At 41.8% G+C, this 16138-nt stretch overlaps 4 protein-coding genes across 5 annotated transcripts; 3 read left to right on the forward strand and 1 right to left on the reverse strand.

Moving 5' to 3' along the window:
- The first annotated feature begins 120 nt into the window (after window positions 1-120).
- Window positions 121-6774, forward strand: LOC103873002 (epidermal growth factor receptor substrate 15-like 1). The gene is made up of 13 exons (XM_009151429.2): window positions 121-652; window positions 1088-2354; window positions 2660-2878; window positions 2964-3175; window positions 3519-3593; window positions 3668-3739; window positions 3824-3922; window positions 4025-4096; window positions 4170-4284; window positions 4555-4623; window positions 4786-5068; window positions 5228-5339; window positions 5439-6774. The coding sequence occupies exons 1-13, from the start codon at window positions 506-508 to the stop codon at window positions 6417-6419; spliced, it is 3723 nt and encodes a 1240-aa protein (XP_009149677.2). The 5' UTR covers window positions 121-505; the 3' UTR covers window positions 6420-6774.
- Window positions 6775-7224: 450 nt separating this feature from the next.
- On the forward strand, window positions 7225-11380 carry LOC103873004 (NAD kinase 2, chloroplastic). Its single transcript, XM_009151432.3, has 8 exons — window positions 7225-7452; window positions 7689-9503; window positions 9619-9740; window positions 9831-9972; window positions 10066-10290; window positions 10440-10514; window positions 10657-10758; window positions 10933-11380. Exons 1-8 carry the CDS (start codon window positions 7225-7227, stop codon window positions 11134-11136), a joined length of 2913 nt encoding a protein of 970 aa, XP_009149680.1. The 3' UTR covers window positions 11137-11380.
- On the reverse strand, window positions 11254-14601 carry LOC103873003. Its single transcript, XM_009151430.3, has 7 exons — window positions 12865-14601; window positions 12684-12739; window positions 12311-12583; window positions 11986-12222; window positions 11772-11891; window positions 11553-11681; window positions 11254-11472 (listed from the first exon to the last, which is right to left on the reverse strand). Exons 1-7 carry the CDS (start codon window positions 14492-14494, stop codon window positions 11452-11454), a joined length of 2466 nt encoding a protein of 821 aa, XP_009149678.1. The 5' UTR covers window positions 14495-14601; the 3' UTR covers window positions 11254-11451.
- Window positions 14602-14664: 63 nt separating this feature from the next.
- LOC103873005 (keratinocyte-associated protein 2) lies at window positions 14665-15900 on the forward strand. Of its 2 annotated transcripts, XM_033272665.1 has the most exons (6): window positions 14665-14753; window positions 14801-14833; window positions 14946-15112; window positions 15229-15280; window positions 15446-15512; window positions 15605-15900. In XM_033272665.1, the coding sequence occupies exons 3-6, from the start codon at window positions 14957-14959 to the stop codon at window positions 15693-15695; spliced, it is 366 nt and encodes a 121-aa protein (XP_033128556.1). In that variant the 5' UTR covers window positions 14665-14753; window positions 14801-14833; window positions 14946-14956; the 3' UTR covers window positions 15696-15900. The 2 variants fall into 2 exon arrangements, with proteins under 2 accessions (XP_033128556.1, XP_033128557.1); XM_033272666.1 differs by having other exon boundaries at window positions 14708-14833; window positions 14949-15112.
- The last annotated feature ends 238 nt before the right edge of the window (window positions 15901-16138 follow it).

Raw genomic sequence — 16138 nt, forward strand, 5'->3', positions numbered from 1 at the left:
GACTAAAAAAAATTAAAATATGGTTGATCATTAACCCAATTTTACCATACCGAACCAAGATCTGGACCGGTTTTGAAAATTTTGTCCGTATTATTATTAGCTGTATCCGTATTATTATTATTTGCATCTCGAGGCTGTTATACGATCTTTGTTGCCACATAACTTTCCCAAAATCTGCTCGTCCATCGCGCTGTACCGGTATCCATCTCAAATCCCGGATTGTTTCTCTGTCGGCGAATCATCACCGACATCCGTTACCTCTCTCTCTCTCCTTCTCCTCGCCGTCGCTCTCTCTTCACCTTCACCGATCCCATCTCGCCTTCGCTTTCAATCTCGACTCCCTGCGACGTTGGTGCTCTCCCTCTCCTACCGATCTACGATTGCGATCGGTTAGCCTTACGAATTAGGGTTTTTCCACGATTGGATCGCGTTCTTCTGTGCTTTTTTTTTAATGGCGAAAGCTTCTGGAGACTGTCTTCTCTGCTAGATTTCGGATCATCCTCAAATGGCGGCGCCGAGACCGACGGGGGGCCAGGATCTGTTCGATACGTATTTCAGGAGAGCAGATTTGGATGGAGATGGCCGTATCAGTGGAGCTGAGGCTGTCGGTTTCTTCCAAGGCTCCAATTTGCCTAAACCCGTCCTTGCTCAGGTTCTTTCCCCTTATCTTCATCTATTTTCCTTCTTTTGATTGCTACGAAACGATGGAGAATACTTGTAGTTCCTATAGGTTTTGGATTGGATCTTTGATCTGTGTGATCGTTGGTAGAAGTGTGACGTTATTTTATCAAATTTGTTCTCTTCTGGGTGGTTGAGGGACCTCTCTCTTCATTCTGAAGCTCGTAGTCCAGTTTATGTCATTGTAATCTATACTGTTACTAGGCATTGTGTTCTAGTGGATATGTTCATATAGCATTTTTAATGATACAGAAGCAATTTAGATGTATCTACTTGTCTGTGACATGCATATGCATAGAGCTTCGCGTGCAATGAGGGAATACTGCATATTTTAATAATTTCACACGTTTCTGAGCAACTAATCTTTGGATTGTTAATGGTGTAGCTTCTTCTTTTTTCATCCTTGTAGGTATGGTCCTACGCAGATGCAAAAAAGGCTGGTTACCTTGGTCGAGCGGAGTTTTACAATGCTCTAAAGTTGGTGACTGTCGCACAAAGTAGACGGGAATTGACTCCTCAGATTGTCAAGGCTGCAATCTATAGTCCTGCTTCAGCCAATATCCCTGCTCCCAAAATAAATCTTGCTGCAACACCTTCTCCACAGCCCAGGGGACCTGTTGCACAAACTCCGGGAGTTGCATCAGTTGCAGCTGCTATGAGAGGACCTCAAATGGGTGGAAACATGAGCACTAGTAATCAGCAAGTTGTCCCCGGCCAGCAGAACCAATTTACTGGGCCGCCTCCATCTCAACCACCGCAAAATTTTCAAAGCCAGGGTATGCCAGCTGGAGGGACTAGTGCGCCTCGTACTGCAAACCAACCTATGCCATCTGATTGGCTTAGTGGCAGAAGTGTTGGACCCTCTGGGCAAGTGAATTCACAAATTCCTTCGAGTCAAAGTGGATATGGTTTGACAGCACCTAACTCAATTGCCAACAATATACCACAGCCTCATATGACACCTGCAGTAATAAGCTCTACAACAACCAGACCGCAAGTACCAGTGCCTGCATCTGCTCCTTTAGATGCTCCATCCAATCAATTGGTAGCCAAGGATCTGGCTGCATCAGGAAACGGTTTTCCCTCTGACTCAATTTTCGGAGATGTGTTTTCAGTTGCTTCCACGCAGCCAAAACAACATACTACTGGAACTACGTCGACAATGGGCATCTCATCTGTTTCTACTGGAACTGTTGTGGCTCCCGAAGTTGCACAGTCTGTAGCTAGGCAAAGTTCAATCCCACAGCGTGGTTCATTGAGCCAGCATCCTGTTGGTGTTCAGAATCAGCTTACTGGAAATTTAGGGCAGTCATTTGTTCCCGCCGGTGCAGCTTCTGGTACAACTGGCTCTACTGTTGGAGTTGGGATTTCAGCTTCCAGTCAGTTGACCCAGCGTCAGTCTCAGCCATCCCAGCCCCAACCTCGCCACCAACCCCATCCCCAACCCCAACCTCAGCATCATCCCCGGCCCCAACCCCAACCCCAACCCCAACCCCAACCCCAGCCCCGAACCCAACACCAACCCCACTACCAGCCCCAAGCCCCTTGGCCGAAAATGACTCCAGCTGATGTCCAGAAATATACCAAGGTTTTTGTGCAAGTTGACACAGATAGGGACGGAAAGATCACCGGGCACCAGGCTCGGAATCTGTTCTTAAGTTGGAAGCTCCCGCGAGGTAGGCTACATTTACTTTTTTGCTGCTTCATCCGTTAAGCACTAGTTTAGTTTCAGTTTGAGCTTGTTTTTATAATGGTAAACATGCATGATAATTAAGTGGCACTTCTCTAGTTATGTATATTTGTTTGTATAGCGCCGATCAACTACATTGTAGGTGCATCTTTAGTTTTCTTGTTTTGTTCCATGTGTCGGCTATACGTGGATAATTATATTTATGTTGTCTCAAGCAGAAATTGTTATACTTTACCTGGGGAGTATAGACCGTTTTATGTGTGTTTTCAATGTTGTTTCCTGGTATTACAGAGGCTTTGAAGCAGGTATGGGATTTATCCGATCAAGATAATGATAGCATGCTCTCCTTGAGGGAGTTCTGTATTGCTGTTTACCTAATGGAGCGTTACAGAGAAGGCCGACCTCTTCCCCCAGTGTTCCCAAGCACTATAATATCTAGTGAGAGCATGTTTACCTCTCCTGGTCAATCTGTGGCACCACATAACAATGCATCCTGGGGACATCCACATGGTATTGCATCACACTAACCTTTTTTTGTATTACTTCCATTATTATTCTGAAGTAGGCAGATTCATTCTTGGACCAAATATTGTAGGTCAAGTTCATGGGGGCTCGAGGCCACCAGCAATTCCCAAAGGAAAGCCTCCAAGGCCGGTTTCTCTCTCTCCTAGTGATGGATTGGTCCAGCCCACTCAGCCAAAGCGTAAAATGCCTGAGTTGGAAAAACATCTGGTGGATCAACTTAGCAAAGAGGAACAAGATGCACTCAACTCGAAATTTGAAGAAGCTACTGCTGTTGATAAAAAGGCACTCTCTCTGATTTCTCTCTGATTTTAATGTGCTAATGTGGTGAATTTATTTGGTTAGCGTGAGACACTTTTCTTCATATGGGAAGGTCACTAATATGAATAATTGTAGATTTTGGTAGTCATATTCCAGATTATAAGTTTCCAAGTCCTTTATGAATGGAATAAACAAACAGCATAGTTCTTATTTTACTTCTAAACATGTTTGAAGCTAATTACTACAATTTGTGTGCTTTTCTTGCATACGTGATCAGTTGTCCATGTAGTCTTTATTGACGTAACCTATAATTTCATTTGACTGCCGTTTCTTTTTTTTTCTCAACTTCTTGTATTTTGCTATTCAGGTGGATGAGCTTGAAAAAGAAATAGCTGATTCCAAGCAGAAAATTGAATTCTTCCATGCTAAGATGCAGGAACTTGTAAGTATAACTTCTCATTATTATTTCCAACTATCAGTTTCTATAACCTTCTCCATTTGGTCCTTGGGTGACAGGTTTTATACAAGAGCAGATGTGACAACCGGTACAATGAGATTACGGAGAGAGTCTCGGGTGATAAACGTGAGGTATAGAGTTTCTGTTGCACCGTACTTCTATAATTGTATCGGAGATCCAATTTGATTACCTAACAAAAACTACCTGTAAACCAGCTTGAATCTCTAGCAAAAAAATATGAGGAGAAATACAAGAAGTCTGGCAATGTAGGCTCTAAATTGACTATTGAAGAGGCCACATTCCGAGATATACAGGTAGTTTAGAAGTATCATCTCAGGAGCATGGTGTACTTTGAATTGTCTGTAAGCTGGATGTCGCCTTCAAAAATATGATAAACTTCCCTTTTTGACATGCAGGAGAAGAAAATGGAATTGTACCAGGCTATAGTCAAATTTGAAGAAGGCAAGCTTGATGACAATATTGTTAAGGTAAACCCAACGTGCTATCTAGCTGGTTTAATGTGATATTGGTAGTTCTATTTTACTGAATGTTGTCTTGTAGGAGCGTACTGAACACATCCAATCGGGACTTGAGGAACTGATTAAAAATTTGAATGAGCGCTGCAAGCAATATGGAGTACGTGGCAAACCCACTTCTCTGGTGGAGCTTCCTTTTGGTATAAGATTTACCCCTTCTTCTTTCAAGTTCATCTTTAGTATTATATTTTCTTGATCAGTGGTGAAAGGTTACCATTCTGGCTGTAAATTTAAAATTTAGTAATTTTATCATTCAAGAATTTTACTAAACGTTGATGCTTTTGTACAACACGAAACTCAGTATATTTGGCCCTTTATGTATTGTTGCCAGAAAGACTTCTATCTATACAACTTTATACCGGTTGTATCTTCCTTTCGATATATTCATGGGATTTCCTCACGTTTTACAGGTTGGCAGCCTGGAATCCAAGAAGGTGCTGCTGATTGGGATGAAGATTGGGATAAGCTAGAGGAGGAAGGTGAGATTATGGAGGAAGCATGGTTTTAGATGTTTAATCAAAATTCTTTTTTTTTCTTTATAATTTTGGTTTTTGCTTTTGGGCTATCTGTCTTCCAAAACAGGGTATGCATTTTGAAGTTGAACCCTTGAACTTTGCCTACTAATTTTTCTCTAATTCCAGGGTTTACCTTCGTCAAGGAGCTTACACTTGATGTCCAGAATGTCATTGCCCCACCGAAGGAAAAATCATCTGCTTGGAAGAAGGAACTTACTGTCTCTTCAAATGAAAGTGCAGACGTTTCATCCTCAGATGTCGTGTCTAAAACAGAGAAAAAGCCAAGCAGTGGTGAAGAGGCATCTGAACATTCAGATGGTAAAACTGATAGAAACGGATCTCTGGATGATTCTAATGTTAGAGAGAGTATTGAAGCTGACGGTTCACCCCGTACCAAAGATTCGAAGAGGTATGCTTTTTGTTTTAGACCGTGTGTGTTATGGATTGCATCGTTCTTAACTGTGGATTTTATGTGCTTTCATAAAATGAGGAAAATAGAGTGTTATATGTTCTTACACATCTCGGGTGACTAACATTTGTCTTCATTTTACTCAAATTTTTTTATCAGTGAAAATGGCCATGATGATGGTGAATCTACTGCTTCTGCTGGCAAAACTGTAAACTATGACTCTCACGATGAGACAGATTCAGTTTCAAGCTCCAACCCTGACAACGGAAAGGTATAATGTGGTCACGTGCTCTATGTTATCATTTTGGCATTAATATTTGATGCTTTGTAATCTTAATTTAACTGTTTTGAATGTTGTGTGTTTACGCAGGACAAGGATCATGAGAAGCGTGATAATGACTTTGGATTTGGGTTCGGATTCGATGACTTCAGCATCAAGCCTATAAAAACTGGCTCCACCCTATCAAATGACTTCCTCCCTCCTAAGCTATCTATATTTTCTGATTCTGTCCCAAGCCCCCCGGCTAATGCAAACGACGGTTTCACTGCAAAACCTTCTTTGTTCGATGGTTCTGTCCCGAGCACTCCAGCAACAACCACTGCCTCTTACTCAGGCAATAAATCATACTTTGATGAGTCTGTTCCAAGCACCCCTGCTTACCCAGGAAACTTATTCTCCGAGAAGAAATCATTCTTCGACGACATGGTTCCAAGCACTCCTGCTTATCCTGGAAGCTCGTTTCCTGAAAAGAAATCATTCTTCGATGACTCAGTTCCAAGCACCCCTGCTTATCCTGGAAGCGTGTTTCCTGAAAAGAAATCATTCTTCGACGACTCTGTCCCAAGCACTCCTGCTTATAGCACGTCTGATTTTGGTGGGAAACCGTTTGCGTCAGAGACACCTCGTTCAGACAGCTTGTTCCCAGGAAGAAGTCCCTTCATGTTCGACTCTGTCCCAAGCACACCCGCTGCACACGACGACTTCTCTTCCAACAGCTTCTCCCGCTTCGATTCATTCAACAGCAATAACAACAACGACGCTTTCTCTCTATCCCGCTCAGACTCGATGCGCAGCACAAGCGCGCCAGACCCATTCGCATCCAGGTTTGATTCTTTCAATTATCAAAGATATGATTCCTTCGATGCACAAAGCTACGACAACAACAACGCATCCGAGACACCTAAAGCCTCATTGTCGAGATTCGACTCGATTGGAAGCACCAGAGACTCTGATTACAATCACGGGTTTGGGTTCGATGACCATGACCCGTTCGGTTCTACGGGGCCGTTCAAAACAACTACAACAACAGCTGAGACACCTCGGAGCAATGATCATTGGAATGCCTTCTAGCCCCCACAAGCCCCACGTGTGATACGAATATGATCACATATCATATAGTTTGCTGTCCCTTTACAGTTCGAGCTTACCAAATCGGAAGAGTTCTATGTATTTGTTTTGTTTGCCATCTGCTTGCTTCATTTTTATTGTTAATATATAATAGTTCTTTTGCCATTTTTAAAGGATTTTTTTTTTGATGAGTGTCCTTTGGTAGCGTTTCTTTCTTTGCTCTTTCTGTTGATGATGAATAATGAAATTTCATGTGTCCCTGAGAAACCGAAATCTATATTGTACTTTTATAATCATCTGATATGTGTGGATGGATTATTTTCAGATGTTTTTATATTAGAAATCAATTTTTGTGGAATAGTTCGTATTTATCAACAATTTTCTTTTCTTTAAATCTATCTTTTATAAAGTGATGGTAAGTTTGTTAACATATACAAAAATCTATCATTTTATGTAATCATTTTCAGTCTGGTGAAGCTGTTCAAATTTCAAAATGATTTATTTACAAGTATGTCTTGCCCACGGTAGTATAGTAAAAAGAAGAAATGAAAATGCGAGTTGAATCTTTCTGGTCACAAATCTCTAAAACAGACACGTTAGCGCGTGGAGGCCACTCGCAATCTCAAGTGTCAATCCAGTCACGATCAAAGTGGAAAGAGCAGAGTTGTTACTGAAAACCCCTTCGGCAATGAAGAGGACGAAACCACGAGGTCCACCAAAATTCTGCAAAACTCCAAAACATTATCCGCCACTGCGGTGAAGCGGCTCCCTCGTCGTTATTGCGTTTGCGTGTACGCCACTCTCTCCCATGCTCCTATGCTTCTGCGCTTGCCACACACCTCACTTCCTCATGAGTCGGTTATCTCCGGCCACCGGAATCTCTCCCCGCCTCCACTGCTCCGTTGATCGGACCTCCGATGGACGATTCAGATTCGGATTCCGGAGAAACGAGGTTCCGTTTAAACGCCGCTTGAGATTCGTAATCAAGGCGGAGCTCTCTGAGGCCTTTTCTCCGGATTTAGGTTTGGATTCTCAGGTTATTTCCCTTCTCTCCGACTTCCTTCTTCATGTTCGATCAATTTGAAGAATCGAATCCCGTCTATGCTTTCACTTTGTTTGCTGGTTAGGATTCGATGTTCTTCTTTAGCGTAGATCTTGAGATAGTTCGAATAGAGTAATCATTTGCTGATCATAGTTGCTTATATGTTAAGCTAGTTTGTTCTTTGATATGAACTGTTCGCGTCTAACTTCAGTTACTTGGATCTTTTGAAGGCTGTGAAATCTCGCGATACCTCAAACTTGCCTTGGATCGGTCCAGTTCCAGGGGACATTGCTGAGGTTGAAGCATACTGCAGAATCTTTAGATCAGCTGAGCGACTCCATGGAGCTTTGATGGAGACGCTATGCAACCCTGTTACTGGTGAATGTCGAGTTCCGTATGATTTCTCGCCTGAGGAGAAGCCGTTGTTGGAGGACAAGATAGTATCGGTGCTTGGCTGTATATTATCTCTTTTGAACAAAGGGAGGAAAGAGATTCTCTCTGGGAGGTCATCTTCTATGAGTTCGTTTAGTTTGGATGACGTTGGGGTTGCGGAGGATACACTTCCACCGCTTGCTGTTTTCAGAGGTGAAATGAAACGGTGTTGCGAAAGCTTACACATTGCTCTCGAGAATTATCTGACGCCTGATGATGAAAGAAGTGGGATTGTGTGGAGGAAGTTACAGAAGCTTAAGAATGTCTGCTACGACGCAGGTTTTCCACGCAGTGATAGTTACCCTTGCCAGACGCTATTCGCGAATTGGGACCCTATTTACTCGTCAAATATGAAAGAGGACACTGACTCCTACGAGTCTGAGATTGCTTTTTGGCGGGGAGGACAAGTAACCGAGGAAGGATTGAAGTGGTTACTTGAAAAAGGGTTTAAAACGATTGTTGACCTGAGAGCTGAAAACGTGAAGGATACATTCTATCAGGCGGCACTTGATGATGCAATCTCCGCTGGGAAAATTACATTGGTGAAAATTCCAATTGAAGTCAGGATGGCTCCTTTAGCTCAGCAGGTCGAGCTGTTTGCTTCCGTTGTATCAGACACCAGCAAAAGGCCGATATATGTTCACAGTAAAGAAGGTGTTTGGAGAACTTCTGCGATGGTTTCCAGGTGGAAGCAGTACATTACACGTCCGGTGACGAAAGGAATTCCAGTTTCAGAAGAGTCGCTGCGTCAGGAGGTTTCTGAAACTAAGGTTGGATTGAATGTTGTAGTATCTGGTAAGGGTGGGCCTGCTCAGCAGACTGATAATGTCTCTGAAATCAATGAGATTGATAGTAGCTCTGCTTCAAATCAGAGCAAAGAATCTGGAAGCAATGAGCGTGATACACCTGAATTTAATATGGTGAGTGATCCTCTTAAAGCTCAAGTTCCAACGGGGAATATCTTTTCAAGAAAAGAAATGTCTAAATTCCTGAGGAACAAAGGTATTGCTCCCGCTGGTTATCTTAGCAATCAGTCCAAAAAACTGGGAATAGTGCCAAGTCCGCAAGTTTCATATACTGAAGTGACAAACGGATATCAGATCACTGATACTGTAAGAGAACTTGCGGAGACAGGAAACTCCAATGGGACTTTTCTACCTGCAAGCTCTCAAAGTTCAGATTTTGGCAATGGGAAGCTTTCAAATGGAAATGTGAATGTTTCTGATAACATCAATACAAGTATATCGGGTAACCAGGGAAATGGCCTCTCTGCAGAGCCTACTGTGGTGCCTCCAAGTGATAACGTAAATCGCATTGTGAAAAGAAACAATAATGCTTATTCGTCGGATTCCAGTGATGATGAGGCTGGAGCTATTGAGGGAAATATGTGCGCTTCATCCACTGGTGTGGTAAGGGTGCAGTCGAGAAAGAAAGCAGAGATGTTCCTAGTTCGAACTGATGGAATCTCTTGTACAAGGGAAAAGGTTACAGAATCTTCGCTAGCCTTCACACATCCGAGTACTCAACAACAAATGCTTCTTTGGAAAACTACCCCAAAAACTGTCTTACTGCTGAAGAAGCTTGGGCTAGAACTCATGGAGGAAGCTAAAGAGGTAGCCGCTTTTCTTTTCAGATCTAAAAGATTATATAATTCCCTGTTGGGTATTGAAGTCACATTTAATTTAGGAAACCCGTGAAAAAATGTTGTTCTTTCGAATTTGGTTTCAGGCTGCATCTTTCTTGTATCACCAAGAGAAGATGACTGTTCTGGTTGAACCTGAGGTGCATGATGTATTTGCCAGGATTCCAGGGTTTGGCTTTGTCCAGACCTTTTACATTCAGGACACAAGGTATAGGAATAAGTTAAGTGAACATAAGCTAGACTAACGATCAACGGCTTGATTATGACCGACTGTGTTTTGCATTTGTTTGAATATCAGCGATCTCCATGAAAGGGTTGATTTTGTGGCATGCTTAGGAGGGGATGGGGTGATATTACATGCATCAAACTTGTTCAAAGGAGCTGTCCCTCCCGTTGTATCATTTAACCTGGGGTCCCTTGGATTTCTCACTTCACATCCAGTAAGCCTTTCGACATGTTTCTGTTTCTTGACTGTGTCGTAATACTCTTTTTCCATCGACAGCCTTCTTATTGTTTTATATTTTTCCATTTAGTTTGAGGATTTCAGGCAAGACCTCAAACGGGTAATTCATGGGAACAACACGCTAGATGGGGTGTATATAACTCTTCGAATGCGCCTTCGTTGTGAAATCTATCGTAAAGGCAAAGCAATGCCTGGTAAAGTGTTTGATGTTCTGAACGAGATTGTTGTTGATCGAGGATCCAACCCATACCTTTCTAAGATTGAATGTTATGAACACGACCGTCTTATCACCAAGGTTTGTACCCATTTAGTTCCTTTTTCGTACCATATATACAAAATCGGCTAAATCTTTAAGCAAGTGAAAATAAGTGCATGTTGTAAAAAAGTAATCCCCTTCACTGTTAAAGCTTTACTCTTGTGTGTTGACGAATAATGTTATAATAGGTACAAGGTGATGGAGTTATAGTAGCGACTCCCACAGGAAGTACTGCTTATTCTACAGCAGCTGGAGGTTCCATGGTAAGCTTTACAACTTAAAGTGACGTTCAACTCTGCATTACATACCAAAAAGATAAATTAATCTCATTGGCATCTCTGAATAGTATCTTGCCGTTATAAAATTATAGTGAGTTTGATATTTATAAAAATCCGAAAATTGCAGGTGCATCCAAACGTCCCTTGCATGTTGTTTACTCCGATCTGCCCACATTCCCTCTCGTTCAGACCAGTCATTCTTCCAGATTCTGCAAAGCTTGAACTGAAGGTCAGACGTTAGATCTTTATAGCAATACACTTTAAATAGTTATAAATTTTAGCTTTAAAACCATCCAAGAAACTCTATAAGCTCATATTTTAATCAAGACCACGATATGAAAAACAATGTCCTTTCATATTAGCTGTATGAAATTGCTCACAAACTCTCTCTGAACAAAAACAGATTCCAGATGATGCCCGAAGCAATGCATGGGTTTCGTTTGATGGAAAGAGAAGGCAACAACTTTCAAGGGGAGATTCGGTGAGAATATACATGAGCCAACATCCACTCCCGACAGTCAACAAGTCTGATCAGACCGGTGATTGGTTTAGAAGCTTGATCCGTTGCTTAAACTGGAACGAGCGCCTTGATCAAAAGGCTCTTTGATGATTGATTCACTTCATCAACACATACATAAACATAGAAGGGTACAAAGTTCTATTTGTTTCACCCATCCCTCCTTTACTGTACAGATTCACATTCTCTATAATTCTCACTACAATCTTCACAAGGGGTTATCTTGTATTGATCATTTGATATCAGTTCTAAGAGAAATAAGAAAACTTTGAATTACATGTATTGCATATCAACAAATGTGACAAAAGATTCATATGTACACACGTGATTGTTATTTAGATATTACACATCATCTTCTCTCGAGATTGGAATCTTCAGGAACAAGATGAGAAACTGAAGTTTTTGTTAACGCCCACTATAATATACCTGGAAATTTCAGACAAAACACTTTTGTTACAAACCATTCTCAACAACAGAACATGATTTGAAAGTGAGTGGCTATCAACCTTGATGATTTTATCCGCAAACCCTGCAAAGAGCTTGCCTTCCCAATATAACAAAGATGTGACTACTGAAGAACCCGGGATCGATCCCACGTGAGTACACTCTAAAGATATCTCATCCCCAGATAATTCCTACAAAACAGTGTTTAGATGTTAGGAGGAAAACCCAGGCTCAAATTTCATACCAGGTCATAAGGTATGTGTATCATCAGGATTACCTACCTGAATATTGACAGTTCTGTCCCAACCTCCAGTGAACAACCATTTACCATTCAGGGCAACGCTGAGAATTGCACTACTTTGTATTTGCATAGACTTCATCGATGTGTCATCCCTCCATATCTGATATAAGTAAGAAGAGAATATGTTTAGAAACTGAATAAGACATAATCGAAGCAAGCCGAGCAAAATGTTTTTTTTTAGAACAAATGAAAACCTGTATATCTCCGTTTTGATAAGCTGCCACTAAGGTGCCTTCATCTGCAGCAAGAGACAGAATAGACTTTACAATACCTTGAGTCTCTTCCCCCAACACCGTCAAAAAACTGTGGTCACTTAGACTCCACAGCCGCACGGTTCCATCCCAACTTCCACTGTACAGTACTCCATTTAGCACAACAAGCGTTGATACTACAGATTTGTGACCAGTCATTGTGCAAACAAGCTTTCCATCCTGAGAAAAACAATCGATCTCTTCAATAACATGATTCAAGATCTTATCAACACAAGCTATACAGAGTGTAAATGAAAACTAAACTTACTTGCAGTGACCAAGCTTTGATAGTGTTATCTCCACTGCCACTGTACACATACCCATCTTCTGAATATGCCAACGCATGAATGCCAGAATATCGCCAGTCTTTTGGCTCGTACCACTTTCTTAGCGGCTGTTCTTCCAGAGGGAAACTTGTGCTCCATACAAATATACCTCCTCCACCATCGCCACTGACACATACTGTTTCTACTCCCTTGATGTATATCAAAGCCGTTACTTTATCCTGGTGACCTTTAAATGTATGCACATGGGAGAAATCCTGCATACAGCTAGAGTTAGCTAGTACATATGGGAAGGAAAACTAAGCCGCAGAAACCTTGCTTTACAGTTCTCACAATAAAGGATGATGGCATATGTACCTTAAGAGACCATACATGGATATTTTTATCAAGCGAAGAGCTGAACAGAAACCCACCTGCACATAGAAAAGAGAAACAATATACAATCTAAGCATATAAGGTAACAGAATATAAACAATACTCTTGGAAGAATAATGTGTACTTTTTGACATTCATCTGAGAGTCAAACTAAAAGGTGTACCTCCGACGGCTAAACCTGTGACACTGTCTTGGTGTCCTCGCAGGTCCTTAGATTTTATTTTACCTTCTGAGAGTCTCCCAACAAAATCTTTGTCAAGCTTGCCCTCCTCTGCTCCATCGCCACTTTCCATTCCAGGTAAGTCTTCTTCTAGTTCTTTGGATCCCACTACTACCAGGCGGCATAATTCACCTAGAACCAAACAAAACTCTTTCCTTTTCCTTGGTTTCTTCTTTTCCAATGCAAACATAGAACTTAATCTATGATTCATGATCAGCTCCCTGTTGCATTTCCACAGATCAGTTAAAACTGGACGTGTCTGGGGATCAAGACAGCAACATTGGCGGAGAATTCCAACCATGGATTTAAACTTCCCACTAAGTTTAGATTCCAGAATATAACTTAGTTTCTCCATAAGACCTGTGTACAACACCAAGAGATCCTCACTTTTCTCTTCGCATTCTTTTGCATCCACACCACTTACACTTTCAATCAGCTCCTCAGAAAATTGTTTCCCACCAAGAAGCATGAGGAGAAGAACACAAACTGGCAAGACATCGGAGCTACATGCAACCATACATTCTGAGCTGGCCTGTGTTATCAGCAAGTTCTGTTTTTTCAACAATTCAAACAACACCTCGAAGCTAACGAAAATACCATTCTCCACTAATCTCTTCAAAACCAATCCCATTTCCAAAGCACCAACTGGTTTGCTGCAAGAGCTAGTTTCTTCAGATATAAGTCCATACACGTTCCTTCCAGTTTCCAGCAACTCAATCAAATCAACAAAAGCATTCCCAAACTCGTCAAACTTCACACAAGAAACGCTCAAACACCCTACAAATATCCCATCCTTATGCAAACTGAGAAGTGCCTCACATAACTGCATACCAATCACTGCTAAACACGACGCATCATCTTCACTGATATCCTCAAACTCCTCCAAGGAGAAATCAGTAAGCTTCTGACCAACTAAATACAAAACCCCACTCTTCAAATCACCCCACAAGCCAAAAACTTTAGAGACACCTCTCTCTTCAACACGCATTATCACATCAAGCTCGTCTCTTTCCCCCTCTTCCATCCCCCACAGACAACTAATCATCCTCAGGAGATAACTAAACTCGAAAACAGAATCACACCCATCATCACGACGCTGGAACGAACCAACCCGTAAAAGACTAACCTTTGAATCACCATCACCATCACCATCACCCTTGTTCAGACATCCACACAAACGCGAAGACGAAGCAGATTCAGTACTACCTTCTCTCTCCACGGAGACGTCGAGAAGCAAAACCCGATCTTTCCAAGCGGCGTGGAACTCGTCGGGCCATGATCGAGTGACGAATTCAAAGGAGGAGTTTTTCGAGTTCCGGGTGGAGTCAGGCGTAGGGTTTGAGCTCGAAGGGAACAATCTGAGGAGATCGATGTTTTTGGGGAGAGCCGATGGGCCCTGAGGTGGGAACTTGACGAGAACGGTGCACGCTGGACATCGGATTGTGTCCGGAAACTTCTTGGGGATGTTCGTCAGACATTCTTCGCACGCCGTGTGGCCGCAGGAGAGCACGCGCGGAAGTGTGGATTCGCCGTCGTATGATTGTAGACACACCGGACACTCCGGTGGCTCCATCACGACCAATTCGAATCGAACCTCTGATAAAACAACTGAGTCAACACGACAACGTTTTAGCTGTTAAAAAAAAGCTGGGACGTAAGGGTATTTTCGTAATAATAACGATAAAGATTGGGTTTTGTGGTCATTTTAAGTGTCAAAATCCCAATTCTAATCGAAAACCTCTGATTTATAATACGACAACGTTTCAGCTATTAAACAAAACTCGGGGAAGGGAATTTCTGAACTAATACGGCGACGTTTTATCTGTCTTCATGCTTCATTGCGATTTACCGTGGAAAGTGAGGACGTGACAAGGGGGGCGAAGATCCGATCTGCTACTGTGTTTGTTACAAGGTAATCAATCACGCAGACGTTTCTGCTTTAGATTTTGATGTTTGATTGTATCGAATGCGACGTTTTTTTAGCGTTTGCTGACGCGATCGATCATTTCCCGATGCGTGTTTAGAAGAAGAATCAATGGCGGGAGTTGGAACATCAATGCTTGGGTCTGTTCTCCTGTTTACAGTGGTGCTCTCGCTCCAAGAAGTGTACAGAGGGAAATTAGCTTCCTCTGAGCTGTACACGATCCTTGGAGGCTTCACTAGCTCCCTCCTCTTTCTCTTCTCTCTCACTGTAAACTCCCTTATCTGCAACTCTCCCCGTAGTCTATTTCACAAACTTGATCCGGTTCACAAATTTGAGATCTCTCGAATAATAGTCTGGGTCAATGCGTTTACTTACTTTTGCAGTTCATTGGAAATCTCCAAGAGTCTTCTGGCATGAAGAGTGGCTGGGGTGCAGGTAGGTTTCTCCACTGAACCAGTTTCTAGAACCTCCAATGTTGTTAGCAGCTGTCTTTTGTCAATTTCTTGGCATGCAATAAAGTTCGTTTGTTTGTTGGTTGATACATGTAGTAAGTTCTGCTAGTTATTAAAGTCATTGTTTTCTCTTTTTTTTCCACGGCAGTGGTTTTTGCGGAAATCATAGCTCTTGTTGCCGCTAGCACGGTGCATCGAGTGTGCATTACGACCTGGTAACAACATTGGTTCTGTTTAATATATAACATCATTTCATAACTCTCTCGCTAAAAGCTTACTCTGTTGTTTGATTTGTTTTGTGTTGCAGTTTCTTGTTCTCTGCTGGGCTGTTATACGAGATGAGCAAGATCTCAGGATACATGCTCGGCAGGGCTGAGTCCAAATCTAAAAGGCACTGAATCAGAGAAGGGGATTATTAATAAGTTAGATGATGCTCTCGAATTTGATATCTGGTTTAGCACTTAAAAAGTCTCAAGGATACTTCACAACTATTAAATCTAGGCTTTTCCGCGCATATTTTGTTTGACTTGGTCGATATCGCAGTTGTGTGTTATGACTTTGTGTTCTGCGTTCTTATAGAAACTAAGACAAATGGTCAGATCATAGAGCGCCCAATGCCCATATATCTCCATAAAATTAGGCATGTGAACCCCAAAATGGTGAAATAAAATAGACATACACATATCTAATTTAGAATTATAAAATATTGGAGTATTATGAGTCGACAAAAAAATTATGATAAATATAGTAAGAATATTAAGAGCTTTTCAAGTTTTTTTTTCAAGCTTTTCAAGTTCATGCAAAACGAAGTTGTAAATGTTGGAGTACAAGTGGTAGGCCA

The sequence above is a fragment of the Brassica rapa genome, chromosome A06 (assembly GCF_000309985.2).
Source record: "Brassica rapa cultivar Chiifu-401-42 chromosome A06, CAAS_Brap_v3.01, whole genome shotgun sequence".
NCBI classification, from domain to species: Eukaryota; Viridiplantae; Streptophyta; class Magnoliopsida; order Brassicales; family Brassicaceae; genus Brassica; species Brassica rapa.